Raw genomic sequence first — 19,120 nt, 5'->3', positions numbered from 1 at the left:
CAATGTTAAATCCCCTCATTTCAATCTCTGTGTTAAGTCTCCTCAGTTCAATCTCTGTGTTAAGTCTCCTCATTTCGATCTTAGTGTTAAGTCCCCTCAGTTCAATCTCTGTGTTAAGTCTCCTCATTTCAATCTCAATGTTAAATCTCCTCATTTCAATCTCTGTGTTAAGTCTCTTCATTTCAATCTCAATGTTAAGTCTCCTCAGTTCAATCTCTGTGTTAAGTCTCCTCATTTAGATCTTAGTGTTAAGTCTCCTCAGTTCAATCTCTGTGTTAAGTCTCCTCATTTCAATCTCAATGTTAAATCTCCTCATTTCAATCTCTGTGTTACGTCTCCTCATTTCAATCTCAATGTGAAGTCTCCTCATTTCAATCTCCGTGTTAAGTCTCATCATTTCAATCTCTGTGTTAAGTCTCTTCATTTCAATCTCAATGTTAAGTCTCCTCATTTCAATCTCAATGTTAAGTCTCCTCATTTCAATCTCAATGTTAAATCTCCTCATTTCAATCTCCGTGTTAGGTCTCTTCATTTCAATCTCAATGTTAAGTCTCCTCATTTCAATCTCAATGTTAAGTCTCCTCATTTCAATCTGTGTGTTTAGTTTCCTCATTTCAATCTCCGTGTTAAGTCTCTTCATTTCGATCTTAGTGTTAAGTCCCCTCAGTTCAATCTCTGTGTTAAGTCTCCTCATTTCAATCTCAATGTTAAATCTCCTCATTTCAATCTCTGTGTTAAGTCTCTTCATTTCAATCTCAATGTTAAGTCTCCTCAGTTCAATCTCTGTGTTAAGTCTCCTCATTTAGATCTTAGTGTTAAGTCTCCTCAGTTCAATCTCTGTGTTAAGTCTCCTCATTTCAATCTCAATGTTAAATCTCCTCATTTCAATCTCTGTGTTAAGTCTCCTCATTTCAATCTCAATGTTAAGTCTCCTCATTTCAATCTCTGTGTTAAGTCTCTTCATTTCAATCTCAGTGTTAAGTCTCTTCATTTCAATCTCAATGTTAAGTCTCATCATTTCAATCTCTGTGTTAAGTATCTTCATTTCAATCTCAATGTTAAGTCTCCTCATTTCAATCTCTGTGTTAAGTATCTTCATTTCAATCTCTGTGTTAAGTCTCTTCATTTCAATCTCAATGTTAAGTCTCATTATTTCAATCTCTGTGTTAAGTGTCTTCATTTCAATCTCTGTGTTAAGTCTCTTCATTTCAATCTCAATGTTAAGTCTCATCATTTCAATCTCTGTGTTAAGTATCTTCATTTCAATCTCAATGTTAAGTCTCATCATTTCAATCTCTGTGTTAAGTATCTTCATTTCAATCTCTGTGTTAAGTCTCTTCATTTCAATCTCAATGTTAAGTCTCTTCATTTCAATCTCAATGTTAAGTCTCATCATTTCAATCTCTGTGTTAAGTATCTTCATTTCAATCTCAATGTTAAGTCTCCTCATTTCAATCTCAGTGTTAAGTCTCCTCATTTCAATCTCTGTGTTAAGTTTCCTCATTTCAATCTCCGTGTTAAGTCTCTTCATTTCAATCTCAATGTTACGTCTCATCATTTCAATCTCTGTGTTAAGTTTCTTCATTTCAATCTCCGTGTTAAGTCTCTTCATTTCAATCTCAATGTTAAGTCTCATCATTTCAATCTCTGTGTTAAGTCTCATCATTTCAATCTCTGTGTTAAGTCTCTTCATTTCAATCTCAATGTTAAGTCTCCTCATTTCAATTTCAATGTTAAGTCTCCTCATTTCAATCTCTGTGTTAAGTATCTTCATTTCAATCTCAATGTTAAGTCTCATCATTTCAATCTCTGTGTTAAGTATCTTCATTTCAATCTCAATGTTAAGTCTCATCATTTCAATCTCTGTGTTAAGTATCTTCATTTCAATCTCTGTGTTAAGTCTCTTCATTTCAATCTCAATGTTAAGTCTCTTCATTTCAATCTCAATGTTAAGTCTCATCATTTCAATCTCTGTGTTAAGTATCTTCATTTCAATCTCAATGTTAAGTCTCCTCATTTCAATCTCAATGTTAAGTCTCCTCATTTCAATCTCTGTGTTAAGTTTCCTCATTTCAATCTCCGTGTTAAGTCTCTTCATTTCAATCTCAATGTTACGTCTCATCATTTCAATCTCTGTGTTAAGTTTCTTCATTTCAATCTCCGTGTTAAGTCTCTTCATTTCGATCTCAATGTTAAGTCTCATCATTTCAATCTCTGTGTTAAGTCTCATCATTTCAATCTCTGTGTTAAGTCTCTTCATTTCAATCTCAATGTTAAGTCTCCTTATTTCAATTTCAATGTTAAGTCTCCTCATTTCAATCTCTGTGTTAAGTTTCCTCATTTCAATCTCAATGTTAAGTCTCTTCATTTCAATCTCTGTGTTAAGTCTCATCATTTCAATCTCTGTGTTACGTCTCCATTTCAATTTCAATGTTAAGTCTCCTCATTTCAATCTCAATGTTAAGTCTCATCATTTCAATCTCTGTGTTAAGTCTCCTCATTTCAATCTCAATGTTAAGTCTCATCATTTCAATCTCAATGTTAAGTCTCCTCAGTTCAATCTCAATCTTAAATCTCCTCATTTCGATCTTCGTGTTAAATCCCCTCAGTTAAATCTCAGTGTTAAGTCTCCTCATTTCAATCTCCTTGTTAAGTCTCCTCATTTCGATCTTCGTGTTAAATCTCCTCAGTTCAATCTCAGTGTTAAGTCTCCTCATTTCAATCTTCGTGTTAAATCTCCTCATTTCGATCTTCGTGTTAAATCCCCTCAGTTCAATCTCAGTGTTAAGTCTCCTCATTTCAATCTCCTTGTTAAGTCTCCTCATTTCAATCTCAATGTTAAATCTCCTCATTTCAATCTCTGTGTTAAGTCTCCTCAGTTCAATCTCTGTGTTAAGTCTCCTCATTTCGATCTTAGTGTTAAGTCCCTTCAGTTCAATCTCTGTGTTAAGTCTCCTCATTTCAATCTCAATGTTAAATCTCCTAATTTCAATCTCTGTGTTAAGTCTCTTCATTTCAATCTCAATGTTAAGTCTCCTCAGTTCAATCTCTGTGTTAAGTCTCCTCATTTAGATCTTAGTGTTAAGTCTCCTCAGTTCAATCTCTGTGTTAAGTCTCCTCATTTCAATCTCAATGTTAAATCTCCTCATTTCAATCTCAATGTTAAATCTCCTCATTTCAATCTCTGTGTTAAGTCTCCTCATTTCAATCTCAATGTTAAGTCTCATCATTTCAATCTCTGTGTTAAGTCTCTTCATTTCAATCTCAATGTTAAGTCTCATCATTTCAATCTCTGTGTTAAGTCTCCTCATTTCAATCTCAATGTTAAATCTCCTCATTTCAATCTCTGTGTTAAGTCTCCTCATTTCAATCTCAATGTTAAGTCTCCTCATTTCAATCTCAATGTTAAGTCTCATCATTTCAATCTCTGTGTTAAGTCTCCTCATTTCAATCTCAATGTTAAGTCTCATCATTTCAATCTCTGTGTTAAGTCTCCTCATTTCAATCTCAATGTTAAATCTCCTCATTTCAATCTCTGTGTTAAGTCTCCTCATTTCAATCTCAATGTTAAGTCTCATCATTTCAATCTCTGTGTTAAGTCTCTTCATTTCAATCTCAATGTTAAGTCTCCTCATTTCAATCTCCGTGTTAAGTCTCTTCATTTCAATCTCAATGTTAAGTCTCCTCATTTCAATCTCAATGTTAAGTCTCCTCATTTCAATCTGTGTGTTTAGTTTCCTCATTTCAATCTCCGTGTTAAGTCTCTTCATTTCAATCTCAATGTTAAGTCTCATCATTTCAATCTCAGTGTTAAGTCTCCTCATTTCAATCTCTGTGTTAAGTCTCCTCAGTTCAATCTCTGTGTTAAGTCTCCTCATTTCGATCTTAGTGTTAAGTCCCCTCAGTTCAATCTCTGTGTTAAGTCTCCTCATTTCAATCTCAATGTTAAATCTCCTCATTTCAATCTCTGTGTTAAGTCTCTTCATTTCAATCTCAATGTTAAGTCTCCTCAGTTCAATCTCTGTGTTAAGTCTCCTCAGTTCAATCTCTGTGTTAAGTCTCCTCATTTCAATCTCAATGTTAAATCTCCTCATTTCAATCTCTGTGTTAAGTCTCCTCATTTCAATCTCAATGTTAAGTCTCCTCATTTCAATCTCTGTGTTAAGTCTCTTCATTTCAATCTCAGTGTTAAGTCTCTTCATTTCAATCTCAATGTTAAGTCTCATCATTTCAATCTCTGTGTTAAGTATCTTCATTTCAATCTCAATGTTAAGTCTCCTCATTTCAATCTCTGTGTTAAGTATCTTCATTTCAATCTCTGTGTTAAGTCTCTTCATTTCAATCTCAATGTTAAGTCTCATGATTTCAATCTCTGTGTTAAGTATCTTCATTTCAATCTCTGTGTTAAGTCTCTTCATTTCAATCTCAATGTTAAGTCTCTTCATTTCAATCTCAATGTTAAGTCTTATCATTTCAATCTCTGTGTTAAGTATCTTCATTTCAATCTCTATGTTAAGTCTCTTCATTTCAATCTCAATGTTAAGTCTCTTCAGTTCAATCTCAATGTTAAGTCTCATCATTTCAATCTCTGTGTTAAGTATCTTCATTTCAATCTCTGTGTTAAGTCTCTTCATTTCAATCTCAATGTTAAGTCTCTTCATTTCAATCTCAATGTTAAGTCTCATCATTTCAATCTCTGTGTTAAGTATCTTCATTTCAATCTCAATGTTAAGTCTTATCATTTCAATCTCTGTGTTAAGTATCTTCATTTCAATCTCTGTGTTAAGTATCTTCATTTCAATCTCTGTGTTAAGTCTCTTCATTTCAATCTCAATGTTAAGTCTCATCATTTCAATCTCTGTGTTAAGTATCTTCATTTCAATCTCAATGTTAAGTCTCCTCATTTCAATCTCAATGTTAAGTCTCCTCATTTCAATCTCTGTGTTAAGTTTCCTCATTTCAATCTCCGTGTTAAGTCTCTTCATTTCAATCTCAATGTTAAGTCTCATCATTTCAATCTCTGTGTTAAGTCTCATCATTTCAATCTCTGTGTTAAGTCTCTTCATTTCAATCTCAATGTTAAGTCCCCCCATTTCAATCTCAATGTTAAGTCTCCTCATTTCAATCTCTGTGTTAAGTTTCCTCATTTCAATCTCCGTGTTAAGTCTCTTCATTTCAATCTCTGTGTTAAGTCTCATCATTTCAATCTCTGTGTTACGTCTCCATTTCAATTTCAATGTTAAGTCTCCTCATTTCAATCTCAATGTTAAGTCTCATCATTTCAATCTCTGTGTTAAGTCTCCTCATTTCAATCTCAATGTTAAGTCTCCTCATTTCAATCTCAATGTTAAGTCTCCTCAGTTCAATCTCAATCTTAAATCTCCTCATTTCGATCTTCATGTTAAATCCCCTCAGTTCAATCTCAGTGTTAAGTCTCCTCATTTCAATCTCCTTGTTAAGTCTCCTCATTTCGATCTTCGTGTTAAATCCCCTCAGTTCAATCTCAGTGTTAAGTCTCCTCATTTCAATCTCCTTGTTAAGTCTCCTCATTTCAATCTTCGTGTTAAATCTCCTCATTTCGATCTTCGTGTTAAATCCCCTCAGTTCAATCTCAGTGTTAAGTCTCCACATTTCGATCTTAGTGTTAAGTCTCCTCATTTCAATCTCCGTGTTAAATCTCTTCATTTCAAACTCCGTGGTAAGACTCCTCATTTCAATCTCAATGTTAAGTCTCCTCATTTCGATCTTCGTGTTAAATCCCCTCAATTCAATCTCAATGTTAAGTCTCCACATTTCGATCTTCGTGTTAAGTCTACTCAGTTCAAACTCAATGTTAAGTCTCCACATTTCGATCTTCGTGTTAAATCCCCTCAGTTCAATCTCAGTGTTAAGTCACCTCATTTCGATCTTCGTGTTAAATCTCCTCATTTCGATCTTCGTGTTAAATCCCCTCAGTTCAATCTCAATGTTAAGTCTCCTCATTTCAATGTCCGTGTTAAATCTCTTCATTTCAAACTCCGTGGTAAGACTCCTCATTTCAATCTCAATGTTAAGTCTCCTCATTTCAATCTCCGTGTTAAATCTCTTCATTTCAAACTCCGTGGTAAGACTCCTCATTTCAATCTCAATGTTAAGTCACCTCATTTCGATCTTCGTGTTAAATCCCCTCAGTTCAATCTCAGTGTTAAGTCTCCTCATTTCAATCTCCGCGTTAAATCTCTTCATTTCAATCTCAGTGTTAAGTCTCCTCATTTCAATCTCAATGTTAAGTCACCTCATTTCGATCTTCATGTTAAATCCCCTCAGTTCAATCTCAGTGTTAAGTCTCCTCATTTCAATCTCCGCGTTAAATCTCTTCATTTCAATCTCCGTGTTAAGTCACCTCATTTCAATCTCAATGTTAAGTCTCCACATTTCAATCTCAATGTTAAGTCTCCTCATTTCAATCTCCGCGTTAAATCTCTTCATTTCAATCTCAATGTTAAGTCTCCTCATTTCAATCTCCGCGTTAAATCTCTTCATTTCAATCTCCGTGTTAAGTCACCTCATTTCAATCTCAATGTTAAGTCTCCACATCTCAATCTCAATGTTAAGTCTCCTCATTTCAATCTCAGTGTTAAGTCTCCTCATTTCAATCTCCGCGTTAAATCTCTTCATTTCAATCTCAGTGTTAAGTCTCCTCATTTCAATCTCCGCGTTAAATCTCTTCATTTCAATCTCGGTGTTAAGACTCCTCATTTCAATCTCTGCGTTAAATCTCTTCATTTCAATCTCCGTGGTAAGTCTCCTCATTTCAATCTCCGCGTAAAATCTCTTCATTTCAATTTCCCTGTTAAGTCTCCACATTTCAATCTCAGTGTTAAGTCTCCTCATTTCAATCTCCTTGTTAAGTCTCCTCATTTCAATCTCAGTGTTCAGTCTCCTCATTTCAATCTCAGTGTTAAGTCTCCTCATTTCAATCTCCTTGTTAAGTCTCCTCATTTCGATCTTCGTGTTAAATCCCCTCAGTTCAATCTCAGTGTTAAGTCTCCTCATTTCAATCTCCTTGTTAAGTCTCCTCATTTCGATCTTCGTGTTAAATCTCCTCATTTCAATCTTCGTGTTAAATCTCCTCATTTCGATCTTCGTGTTAAATCCCCTCAGTTCAATCTCAGTGTTAAGTCTCCACATTTTGATCTTAGTGTTAAGTCTACTCATTTCGGTCTTCGTGTTAAATCCCCTCAGTTCAATCTCAGTGTTAAGTCTCCACATTTCAATCTGTGCATTAAATCTCTTCATTTCAATCTCCGTGGTAAGACTCCTCATTTTAATCCGCGTTAAATCTCCTCATTTCAATCTCCGTGGTAAGACTCCTCATTTTGATCTCTGTGTTAAATCTCCTCATTTCAATCTCCGTGGTAAGTCTCCTCATCTCAATCTCAATGTTAAATCTCCTCATTTCAATCTCCGTGCTAAGTCTCCTGATTTTGATCTCTGTGTTAAGTCTCCTCATTTCAATCTCCGCATTAAATCTCGTCATTTCGATCTCCGTGGTAAAAATCCTCAGTTCAATCTCCGTGATAAGTCTCCTCATTTCGATCTCCGTGGTAAGACTCCTTATTTCAATCTCCGTGATAAGTCTCCTCCTTTCAATCTCCGTGTTCAGTCTCCGCATTTCCATCTTCGTGTTAAATCTCCTCAGTTCAATCTCAATGTTAAGTCTCCTCATTTCAATCTCCGCGTTAAATCTCCTCATTTCAATCTCCGTGTTAAATCTCCTCATTTCAATCTCCGTGTTATGTCTCCTCATTTCGATCTTAATGTTAAGACTCCTCATTTCAATCTCCATGATAAATCTCCTCATTTCAATCTCCGTGTTAAATCTCCTCATTTCGATCTCAATGTTAAGTCTCCTCATTTCGATCTCCGTGTTAAATCTCCTCATTTCAATCTCAGTGTTAAGTCTCCTCATTTCAATCTCCGCTTTAAATCTCCTCATTTCAATCTCCGTGTTAAATCTCCTCATTTCAATCTCCGTGTTATGTCTCCTCATTTCGATCTCAATGTTAAGACTCCTCATTTCAATCTCCATGATAAATCTCCTCATTTCAATCTCCGTGTTATGCCTCCTCATTTCGATCTCAATGTTAAGTCTCCTCATTTCAATCTCCATGATAAATCTTCTCATTTCAATCTCCTTGTTATGTCTCCTCATTTCAATCTCTGTGTTATGTCTCCTCATTTCGATCTCAATGTTAAGACTCCTCATTTCAATCTCCATGATAAATCTCCTCATTTCAATCTCTGTGTTAAGTCTCCACATTTCAATCTCAGTGTTAAGTTTCCTCATTTCAATCTCAGTGTTAAGTTTCCTCATTTCAATCTCTGTGTTAAGTCTCCACATTTCAATCTCAGTGTTAAGTTTCCTCATTTTAATCTCTGTGTTAAGTCTCCATATTTCAATCTCTGTGTTAAGTCTCCACATTTCAATATCAGTGTTAAGTTTCCTCATTTCAATCTCAGTGTTAAGTTTCCTCATTTCAATCTCCGCGTTAAATCTCTTCATTTCAATCTCCGTGGTAAGACTCCTCATTTCAATCTCTGCGTTAAATCTCTTCATTTCAATCTCGGTGTTAAGTCTCCTCATTTCAATCTCAATGTTAAGTCTCCTCATTTCAATCTCCGCGTTAAATCTCTTCATTTCAATCTCGGTGTTAAGTCTCCTCATTTCAATCTCCGCGTTAAATCTCTTCATTTCAATCTCGGTGTTAAGTCTCCTCATTTCAATCTCCGCGTTAAATCTCTTCATTTCAATCTCGGTGTTAAGTCTCCTCATTTCAATCTCCCTGTTAAGTCTCCACATTTCAATCTCAGTGTTAAGTCTCCTCATTTCAATCTCCTTGTTAAATCTCCTCATTTCAATCTCAGTGTTAAGTCTCCTCATTTCAATCTCAGTATTAAGTCTCCTCATTTCAATCTCCTTGTTAAGTCTCCTCATTTCGATCTTCGTGTTAAATCCCCTCAGTTCAATCTCAGTGTTAAGTCTCCTCATTTCAATCTCCTTGTTAAGTCTCCTCATTTCGATCTTCGTGTTAAATCTCCTCATTTCAATCTTCGTGTTAAATCTCCTCATTTCGATCTTCGTGTTAAATCCCCTCAGTTCAATCTCAGTGTTAAGTCTCCACATTTTGATCTTAGTGTTAAGTCTACTCATTTCGATCTTCGTGTTAAATCCCCTCAGTTCAATCTCAGTGTTAAGTCTCCACATTTCAATCTGTGCATTAAATCTCTTCATTTCAATCTCCGTGGTAAGACTCCTCATTTTAATCCGCGTTAAATCTCTTCATTTCAATCTCCGTGGTAAGACTCCTCATTTTGATCTCTGTGTTAAATCTCCTCATTTCAATCTCCGTGGTAAGTCTCCTCATCTCAATCTCAATGTTAAATCTCCTCATTTCAATCTCCGTGTTAAGTCTCCTGATTTTGATCTCTGTGTTAAGTCTCCTCATTTCAATCTCCGCATTAAATCTCGTCATTTCGATCTCCGTGGTAAAAATCCTCAGTTCAATCTCCGTGATAAGTCTCCTCATTTCAATCTCCGTGATAAGTCTCCTCCTTCAATCTCCGTGTTCAGTCTCCGCATTTCCATCTTCGTGTTAAATCTCCTCAGTTCAATCTCAATGTTAAGTCTCCTCATTTCAATCTCCGCGTTAAATCTCCTCATTTCAATCTCCGTGTTAAATCTCCTCATTTCAATCTCCGTGTTATGTCTCCTCATTTCGATCTTAATGTTAAGACTCCTCATTTCAATCTCCATGATAAATCTCCTCATTTCAATCTCCGTGTTATGTCTCCTCATTTCGATCTCAATGTTAAGTCTCCTCATTTCGATCTCCGTGTTAAATCTCCTCATTTCAATCTCAGTGTTAAGTCTCCTCATTTCAATCTCCGCTTTAAATCTCCTCATTTCAATCTCCGTGTTAAATCTCCTCATTTCAATCTCCGTGTTATGTCTCCTCATTTCGATCTCAATGTTAAGACTCCTCATTTCAATCTCCATGATAAATCTCCTCATTTCAATCTCGGTGTTATGTCTCCTCATTTCGATCTCAATGTTAAGACTCCTTATTTCAATCTCCATGATAAATCTTCTCATTTCAATCTCCATGTTATGTCTCCTCATTTCAATCTCAGTGTTATGTCTCCTCATTTCGATCTCAATGTTAAGACTCCTCATTTCAATCTCCATGATAAATCTCCTCATTTCAATCTCCTTGTTAAATCTCCTCATTTCAATCTCCGTGTTATGTCTCCTCATTTCGTTCTCAATGTTAAGACTCCTCATTTCAATCTCCATGATATATCTCCTCATTTCAATCTCCTTGTTAAGTCTCCTCATTTCAATCTCCTTGTTATGTCTCCTCATTTCAATCTCAGTGTTATGTCTCCTCATTTCGATCTTAATGTTAAGACTCCTCATTTCAATCTCCATGATAAATCTCCTCATTTCAATCTCCGTGTTATGTCTCCTCATTTCGATCTCAATGTTAAGTCTCCTCATTTCGATCTCCGTGTTAAATCTCCTCATTTCAATCTCAGTGTTAAGTCTCCTCATTTCAATCTCCGCTTTAAATCTCCTCATTTCAATCTCCGTGTTAAATCTCCTCATTTCAATCTCCGTGTTATGTCTCCTCATTTCGATCTCAATGTTAAGACTCCTCATTTCAATCTCCATGATAAATCTCCTCATTTCAATCTCCGTGTTATGTCTCCTCATTTCGATCTCAATGTTAAGACTCCTCATTTCAATCTCCATGATAAATCTTCTCATTTCAATCTCCTTGTTATGTCTCCTCATTTCAATCTCAGTGTTATGTCTCCTCATTTCGATCTCAATGTTAAGACTCCTCATTTCAATCTCCATGATAAATCTCCTCATTTCAATCTCCTTGTTAAATCTCCTCATTTCAATCTCCGTGTTATGTCTCCTCATTTCGATCTCAATGTTAAGACTCCTCATTTCAATCTCCATGATATATCTCCTCATTTCAATCTCCTTGTTAAGTCTCCTCATTTCAATCTCCTTGTTATGTCTCCTCATTTCAATCTCAGTGTTATGTCTCCTCATTTCGATCTCAATGTTAAGACTCCTCATTTCAATCTCCATGATAAATCTCCTCATTTCAATCTCCTTGTTAAATCTCCTCATTTCAATCTCCGTGTTATGTCTCCTCATTTCGATCTCAATGTTAAGACTCCTCATTTCAATCGCCATGATAAATCTCCTCATTTCAATCTCCTTGTTAAATCTCCTCATTTCAATCTCCGTGTTAAGTCTCCTCATTTCAATCTCCATGATATATCTCCTCATTTCAATCTCCTTGTTAAGTCTCCTCATTTCAATCTCAGTGTTATGTCTCCTCATTTCAATCTCCTTGTTAAGTCTCCTCATTTCAATCTCCGCGTTAAATCTCCTCATTTCAATCTCCTTGTTAAGTCTCCTCATTTCAATCTTCGTGTTAAATCTCCTCATTTCGATCTTCGTGTTAAATCCCCTCAGTTCAATCTCAGTGTTAAGTCTCCTCATTTCAATCTCCTTGTTAAGTCTCCTCATTTCAATCTCAATGTTAAATCTCCTCATTTCAATCTCTGTGTTAAGTCTCCTCAGTTCAATCTCTGTGTTAAGTCTCCTCATTTCGATCTTAGTGTTAAGTCCCTTCAGTTCAATCTCCGTGTTAAGTCTCCTCATTTCAATCTCCATGTTAATTCTCCGCATATCGATTTCAACGTTAAGTCGCAGGACGTGTAATATCTGCCCATTTACCTCCTCTCTCCACACTATCCCAGGCCTCAAACACTCCTTTCAGGTGAAACGGCGATTTACTTGTACTTCTTTCAATGTAGTATACTGTATTCGCTGCTCACAATGTGGTCTCCTCTACAATGGGGAGACTAAGCGCAGACTGGGTGACCGCTTTGGGGAACATCTCCGCTCAGTCCGCAAGCAGGACCCTGAGCTTCCGGTTGCTTGCCATTTCAACACTCCCCCCTGCTCTCATGCTCACATCTCTGTCCTGGGATTGCTGCAGTGTTCCAGTGAACATCAACGCAAGCTCGAGGAACAGCATCTCATCTACCAATTAGGCACACTACAGCCTGCCGGACTGAACATTGAGTTCAATAATTTCAGAGCATGACAGCCCCCCATTTTACTTTCATTTTTAGTTATTTTTTCTTTTTTCCTTTATTACATTTTTTACAATCTTTTTTTGCATTTATTTCATTTCATCTTAGTTTGTTCAGTTTGCTTACCCACTGTTTTTTTTCAGGTTTGTACTTGCTGCTGTTCAATATTCAATGTATTCACACCTAATCTGTACTAATGCTTTGTCTTTCAACACGCTATTAACATATTGTTTGCCTTTGCTCCATGACCTTTTGGTCAGCTATGTGGCCTTGTCCAATCTACACCTTCTCCTTTGTTATCTCTTGCCCCACCCCCGCTTTACTTGCTTAAAACTTATTACATTTCTAGCCTCTGCCAGTTCTGATGAAGGGTCACTGACCTGAAACGTTAACTCTTCTCTCTCCACAGATGCTGCCAGATCTGCTGAGTGGTTCCAGCATTTCTTGTTTTTATATCAGATTTCCAACATCCGCAGTATTTTGCTTTTATTTTAGTGTTTAATTCACTGCCACTTCTCTTCCAGGAATGCCTACCTTGAAGAAGTTCTGCTCTTCTCTCCGACGGGATTTTCGTTTGTCTCTTTTACCTTGTTCACCTGCATTGCTTTCTATTTCCCTCCTGGTGTTTGATAAAGTGTCTACCAAAACTCGTTTTCACAGCCACATCTCCTTCCTCAGTGACTGTCTCCGGCTCCGTCTTATTCCACGTGGATTCCAACTGCAGTTTCACCCATCATGCTTTGAATCCACCCAGGATCACAGGTATCTCCGAGAAATACAACGTTCCTCGGACTGCTACTCTCGCCGCATCCTGAGATCCACACTCAGTGCTATGCGCCGCCATATGCACACACTGGACCTCTCTCTCCAGCAGCACCGTCTTACCTTATCTCAAAGCTGTTCTACTCCGCAGCTTCATTTCATCTTTCGTCTCATCCGACGCATTAACAAAAAACTTTTTTTCTTCCTTTCAGGTGTTAAGGATGCAAGCTCCAGCAGCTGATGGGGACTAATGCCCCTCCAGATCCTCCTTCCGCTTCACTTCCCTCTGACCCCACCTCTTCTGATCTGACCCCTTGCCGTGTATTCACTATACCCTCTGACCTCCCCCTCTCTGATGCTGAACGTTCTGTACTCAGCAAAGGTCTCAGTTTTATCCCCTTACGACCCACCTCAATGAATTTCGCACTCGGCATGACGTTGAGCTCTTCTTCCGTCGCCTCCGCCTTCGGGCTCACTTCTTTGACCAGGAGTCCTCCCCTCGACCAGCAGCCCCATTCACCTGCCTCCAGCATTCTCCCTCTACCTGGACCCCTCCCCCTGGCCTCTTACCCGCTCTTGATCGCTTCATTGAAAACTATCGGCGAGACATTGGTCATCTCAATTTCTCTTCCCCCCTCACTCACTCTAACCTGTCCCCCTCTGAACTTGAGGCACTCCGCTCTCTCAGGTCCAACCCCGACATGGTCATCAAACCTGCAGACAAGGGTGGTGCTGTTGTCGTATAGCGTACCGACCTCTACCTTGCAGAAGCTCAACGCCAACTCACGGACACTTCTTCCTACCTCCCTCTGGACCATGACCCCACCACCGAACATCAAGCCACCGTCCAAAGGACTGTCACTGACCTCATCTCCTCTGGAGACCTTCTCTCTACAGCTTCCAACCTCATAGTCCCACAACCCCGGACAGCCCGCTTCTACCTCCTTCCCAAAATCCACAAACGGGACTGTCCCAGCAGACCCATTGTGTCAGCCTGCCCCTGCCCCACTGACCTTATTTCTTCCTATCTTGACTCTATCTTTTCTCCGCTGGTCCAGTCTCTTCCCACCTACATCCGTGACTCTTCTGACGCCCTACGTCATTTTGACAATTTCCAGTTTCCTGGTCCCAACCGCCTCCTCTTCACTATGGACGTCCAATCGCTCTACACCTCCACCCCCCACCAGGATGGTTTGAGGGCTCTCCGCTTCTTCCTGGAACAGAGGCCCAACCAGTCCCCATCCACCACCACCCCCCTCCTCCGCCTGGCTGAACTTGTTCTCACATTGAACAACTTCTCCTTCAACTCCACGCACTTCCTTCAAGTAAAAGGTGTCAATATGGGTACCCGCATGGGTCCTAGTTATGCCTATCTTTTTGTGGGATATGTCAAGCATTCTTTGTTCCAGTCCTACTCAGGCCCCCTCCCCCAACTCTTCATCCGGTACATTGATGACTGTATCGGTGCTGTTTCCTGCTCCTGCCCCGAACTGGAAAACTTTATCAACTTTGCTTCCAATTTCCACCCTGCTCTCACCTTTACATGGTCCATCTCTGACACTTCCCTTCCCTTCCTCGACTTCTCTGTCTCCATCTCTGGGGATAGGTTGTCTACTAATATCCATTATAAGCCCACCGACTCCCACAGCTATCTCGACTACACTTCTTCACACCCTACCTCCCGTAAGGACTCCATTCCATTCTCCCAGTTTCTCCGTCTCCGACGCATCTGCTCTGATGATGCTACCTTCCATGACGGTGCTTCTGGTATGACCTCCTTTTTCCTCAACCGAGGATTTCCCCCCACTGTGGTTGACAGGGCCCTCAACAGTGTCCGGCCCATTTCCCGCACCTCTACCCTCACCCCTTCCCCTCCCTCCCAGAACCGTGACAAGGTTCCCCTTGTCCTCACTTTCCACACCATCAGCCTCCATATCCAAAGGATCATCCTCCGCCATTTCCGCCACCTCCAGCGTGATGCCACTACCAAACGCATCTTCCCCTCCCTTCCCCTGTCAGAATTCCGAAGGGATCATTCCCTCCGCGACAGCCTGGTCCAGTCCTCCATTACCCCCACCACCTCGTCCCCGTCCCATGGCACCTTCCCCTGCAATCGCAGAAGGTGTAATACCTGCCCATTTACCTCCTCTCTCCTCACTATCCCAGGCCACAAACACTCCTTTCAGGTGAAGCAGCGATTTACTTGTACTTCTTTCAATCTAGTATACTGTATTCACTGCTCACAGTGTGGTCTCCTCTGCATTGGGGAGACCAAGCGCAGACTGGGTGACCGCTTTGCGGAACATCTACATTCAGTCCGCAAGCAGGACCCTGAGCTTCCGGTTGCTTGCCATTTCAACACTCCCCCCTGCTCTCATGCTCACATCTCTGTCCTGGGATTGCTTCAGTGTTCCAGTGAACATCAATGCAAGCTCGAGGAACAGCATCTCATCTACCGATTCGGCACACTACAGCCTGCCGGACTGAACATTGAGCTCAATAATTTCAGAGCATGACAGCCCCCCATTTTACTTTCATTTTTAGTTGTTTTTTCTTTTTTCCTTTTTTACATTTTTTACAATCTTTTTTTTGCATTTATTTCATTTCATCTTAGTTTGTTCAGTTTGCTTACCCACTTTTTTTTTCAGGTTTGCACTTGCTGCTGTTCAATATTCAGTCCGTTAACACCTAATCTGTACTAATACTTTGTCTTTCAACACACCATTAACATATTGTTTGCCTTTGCTCCATCTATGGTCAGCTATGTGGCCTTGTCCAATCTGCACCCCATGGGCAGTTTCAATTGTGGAGTTCTCTCTTCCTCTCTCCCCCTTTGCGCTTCACCTTGAGTATTAGATGAATCCAGTTGCCTAGACAAAAGGTCCAGGTCACAAATTCAGCAGTTAGCCAGGTGATAATTTATTGAAGACTGCTATTGAGTTGCCCAAAATAGCTAGCACAGTTCGAACATTATAGGTGCCACCTTGTAATTATCAATTGGCAATAGAAGTGTTTAACGCTTTTTACCCAAGATAAGCAGCTGCTTATGAAAGGCGTGAACGTTGTATGTGGTTGCAATTACTTTACTTTGGATAACTGGTCAGAGAAGGAGAAGGCAACTGGAGGTACTAATATATCAAAGGAGTCAATGGATGGAGATTTATAGGTCTCCTTCTATCAACTAAACACCATGATCTTTCACAATAGAAGTTTGCTAACTACTGACAGTTTAAGGAAATAGCATTTGGAAAATAGGGAGAACATAATAACATAAGAAATAGGAGCAGGGGTTGGCCATACACCCCCTCGAGCCTGCTCCGCCATTCAATAAGATCATGGCTGATCTGATCTTGGCATAAACTCCACTTTCCTGCCTTTTCCCCAAAAGCCTCTAGTCGGTTCCAGCATTAGCAGCAGGGTAAGGAAGCACAGCCCAGGGGAATGTTGTGGTGGGAGCTCCTAGGCTTACCCTGAGAATCCTGTCAGATACATGTCTGATAGGCCAAGCAGTACCTTCACCTAACGAGAACAAGTGTTAATGCTGCATTACAGGCTGCGAATAGACATCACCTCGCACCAAATCATACTAGGATCAATACCCATTTGGCTTCAGGGCATTGCATCAAGGGAGTGAGAAATTTAAACATTTTCTGCCTTCGATCTAACATTGGTAAGAGACTTTTAGCTACCAAAGCAACAAAGTGCTATGGTTTCAGCAAACCTTTTTATTAGTATACAGCAGTGAGAATTACATTTACTGGTATCGTGAGTGAGGAATTTTTGACAAAAATTAGTGTGTGTGGCTAAAACAGTATTGCCACAGCCACACCAGTGGCTAGTCAACAAGTTTTATTGGGCAACACTGGAGTAGGCAACATAATATCAGACTATCACATCAAATAAAGATTCTGATGTTCGGCCTGCTCATATCCAGGGGATTGTTTCAAGAGATTTCAGCAAAGTTTCTTGCATCTATGAAGCACCTTGACACAAATGTGTCAAGCCACCTCATGAACAATGAGTCATGTTGAAATGCAGTCACGCCCAATATTTGGGCAAAGACAGCAGCCATTTTTAAGCACAGTGAGATCCCATAAACAACTGAGCTGTTTTTGGTGTGTTTGTTGAGGGATGAATGTTGACCAAAACACCAGACACATTCACTGATCCTCTTAAAAGAAATCCATGCATTGAAACAGGCCATTCAGCCCAACTAGTCCATATCAGTGCTAGAGGACCACTCGAGAAAACATACACATTTACCTGCCCTATTCCCAGATGTCTGAATCCAACTATCTAATCAAACCCTGATTTTGAAGTAGCTTCTGTTCCAAAAACCGACTCTGAAAATGAATTCTGCAGCCTGACATGTCTCCTGCAAGGTGCCTCAACTCTTACAACCACTCATGCCTGGCAAGGTGACAGGGAATTTGTTTGCACCCTGTCCAGTTCCACATGATGCAAATTGTTTAAAGCTAAACAGGTTTTCCTTTGCTTGGGCTGCTCTACAATGACAGTCACAGGTAAAGTTGCTACAGTCTTTCACCAAATCTCAACCCTTCCCCTTTTGTTGACTTTATTTCACCCACTTTGTCTGAAAGATTACAGGTTTGTCGAATAAAGCTTTAAGAATATTAGAATTTTAGTCCCCTTTATTAAAAGCCCAAAATATAGTCCTGGGTTTTTGCTTAAAGTGTTGACAGAGTCATTAACATTTTTAATAGAACCCCAAGAAAATATTCCAATTATATACTGTACAATGACCCCCAAAGTATTCACACTCAGCTCTAAAAAAAACTTAAGGCTTGGCAGCTGTTAGCACCCTTATCTATGAGGTAAAATACTCACAGTCCCAATATAGATTTAAGTATATAATCCAGGCTGGTATTCCAGGTGCCATCTCTTGAATGAGATGTTAAACCAAGTTTAAGTCTGCCTGTTCAGGTGCACATTAAAGATCTGGTGGATCTTTTAAAAGGTGTCATGCCAAACTTCTTCCTTCTACAAATCGCACCAAACTACAGTTGGTTCTTTATTCATCGCTGCCAAAGAAACCTTGCTTTATGTGTATTGGCCACCATGTTTGTCTGCATAACACCAGGAGCTGCAAGTAATCTGATGCTTCAAGATGTCCTGCTCTCATTGGCAAGGATGTCCTTCTGACCTCCTCTAAGAAATGCAATGCATGTACTATCTAAGCCCCTTCCAATCCAAGTCTGCCCCCTTGTATTCTGTGCCATCTTGTCATACAAGGATAGTTATACTTCAGCTGTACAAAGCCCTGGTTATACCACATCTGAATTACTGTGAGCAGTTCTGGGCACCACACCTTAGAAAGAATATATTGGCCTTGGAGAAATTGCAGTGTAGGTTTACCAGAATGGTACCTGGAATCAAAGGGTTCAATAGTGAAAAGGGATTACACAAAGTCGAGTTGTATTCCTGGAATTTAGAAGGTTAAGGAGTGATTTGATTAGAGTTTTCAAGCAACAGATAGGGTAGACAGAAAGAAACTATTTCCGCTGGTTGAGGAGTCCAGGACTGGGGGAATAGTCTAAAAATTAGATCCAGCCCTTTCAGGAGACAAATGAGTGAACTCTTCTACACACAAAGCATGGTATAATCTAGAACTCTCTTTCACAAATGGAAGTTAATGCTAGATCAATTGTAAATTTTAAATCTGATAGTGATAGATTTTTGTTAACCAAACATATGAGGCAAAGATAGGTATGTAGAGTTAACTCATAGGGCAGCCATGATCTCATTGAATGGTGGAACATGCTTGAGGAGCTACATGGCCTCCTCCTGTTCCTATGTTCCAAAGAATTAGCCTTCAGATTTTCTAAGTTGAAGGAGTGCACACACAATCATAAATATACTCATCTGCAGCCCACCTTGGCTCTCAGTAAATGATCAAGCATTACGCTGTTAGGTAGCATTACAATAATCATATGTGTGAAGACCCTTGAAAGATGTTTGAATGTGCTAGAGGTTTCAATTGTAAGTTACATCTTGAATGTATGCCTTGCTGCAAAGAACTGTAAATTATCTGAAGGTTTGGCACAGCCATCAGTAAATTTGCAGCAGTTTGGCAGGCAACACTTTGAGCTTTGCATACTTGGCTTATTTTCCCAGTAAATAGTTCTGTCAAGTCATCTTAGCAATTTCCTTAAAGTGTGCCACCTTCCTCTGT

The 19,120-nt window shown here is 39.4% G+C and overlaps 2 protein-coding genes across 2 annotated transcripts; both read right to left on the bottom strand.

The window, feature by feature from the left end:
- Positions 1 to 7,306: 7,306 nt before the first annotated feature.
- Positions 7,307 to 9,301, bottom strand: LOC137351462 (calponin homology domain-containing protein DDB_G0272472-like). The gene has a single exon (XM_068015911.1). It carries the CDS (start codon positions 9,299 to 9,301, stop codon positions 7,307 to 7,309), a length of 1,995 nt encoding a protein of 664 aa, XP_067872012.1.
- A 264-nt stretch (positions 9,302 to 9,565) lies between these two features.
- LOC137351461 (calponin homology domain-containing protein DDB_G0272472-like) lies at positions 9,566 to 11,335 on the bottom strand. The gene has a single exon (XM_068015910.1). The coding sequence runs from the start codon at positions 11,333 to 11,335 to the stop codon at positions 9,566 to 9,568; it is 1,770 nt and encodes a 589-aa protein (XP_067872011.1).
- Between the last annotated feature and the right edge of the window lie 7,785 nt (positions 11,336 to 19,120).

The sequence above is a fragment of the Heterodontus francisci genome, chromosome 36, assembly GCF_036365525.1.
Source record: "Heterodontus francisci isolate sHetFra1 chromosome 36, sHetFra1.hap1, whole genome shotgun sequence".
Taxonomy (NCBI): domain Eukaryota; kingdom Metazoa; phylum Chordata; class Chondrichthyes; order Heterodontiformes; family Heterodontidae; genus Heterodontus; species Heterodontus francisci.
This window is presented reverse-complemented; position numbering and strand designations above follow the sequence as displayed.

What these genes read in the sequence shown, in the direction of transcription:
- LOC137351461 (XM_068015910.1), bottom strand. Translation starts at nt 11,335, where the DNA reads ATGGAGATTGAAATGAGGAGACTTAACACGGAGATTGAAATGAGGAGA.
- LOC137351462 (XM_068015911.1), bottom strand. Translation starts at nt 9,301, where the DNA reads ATGAGGAGTCTTACCACGGAGATTGAAATGAAGAGATTTAATGCACAG.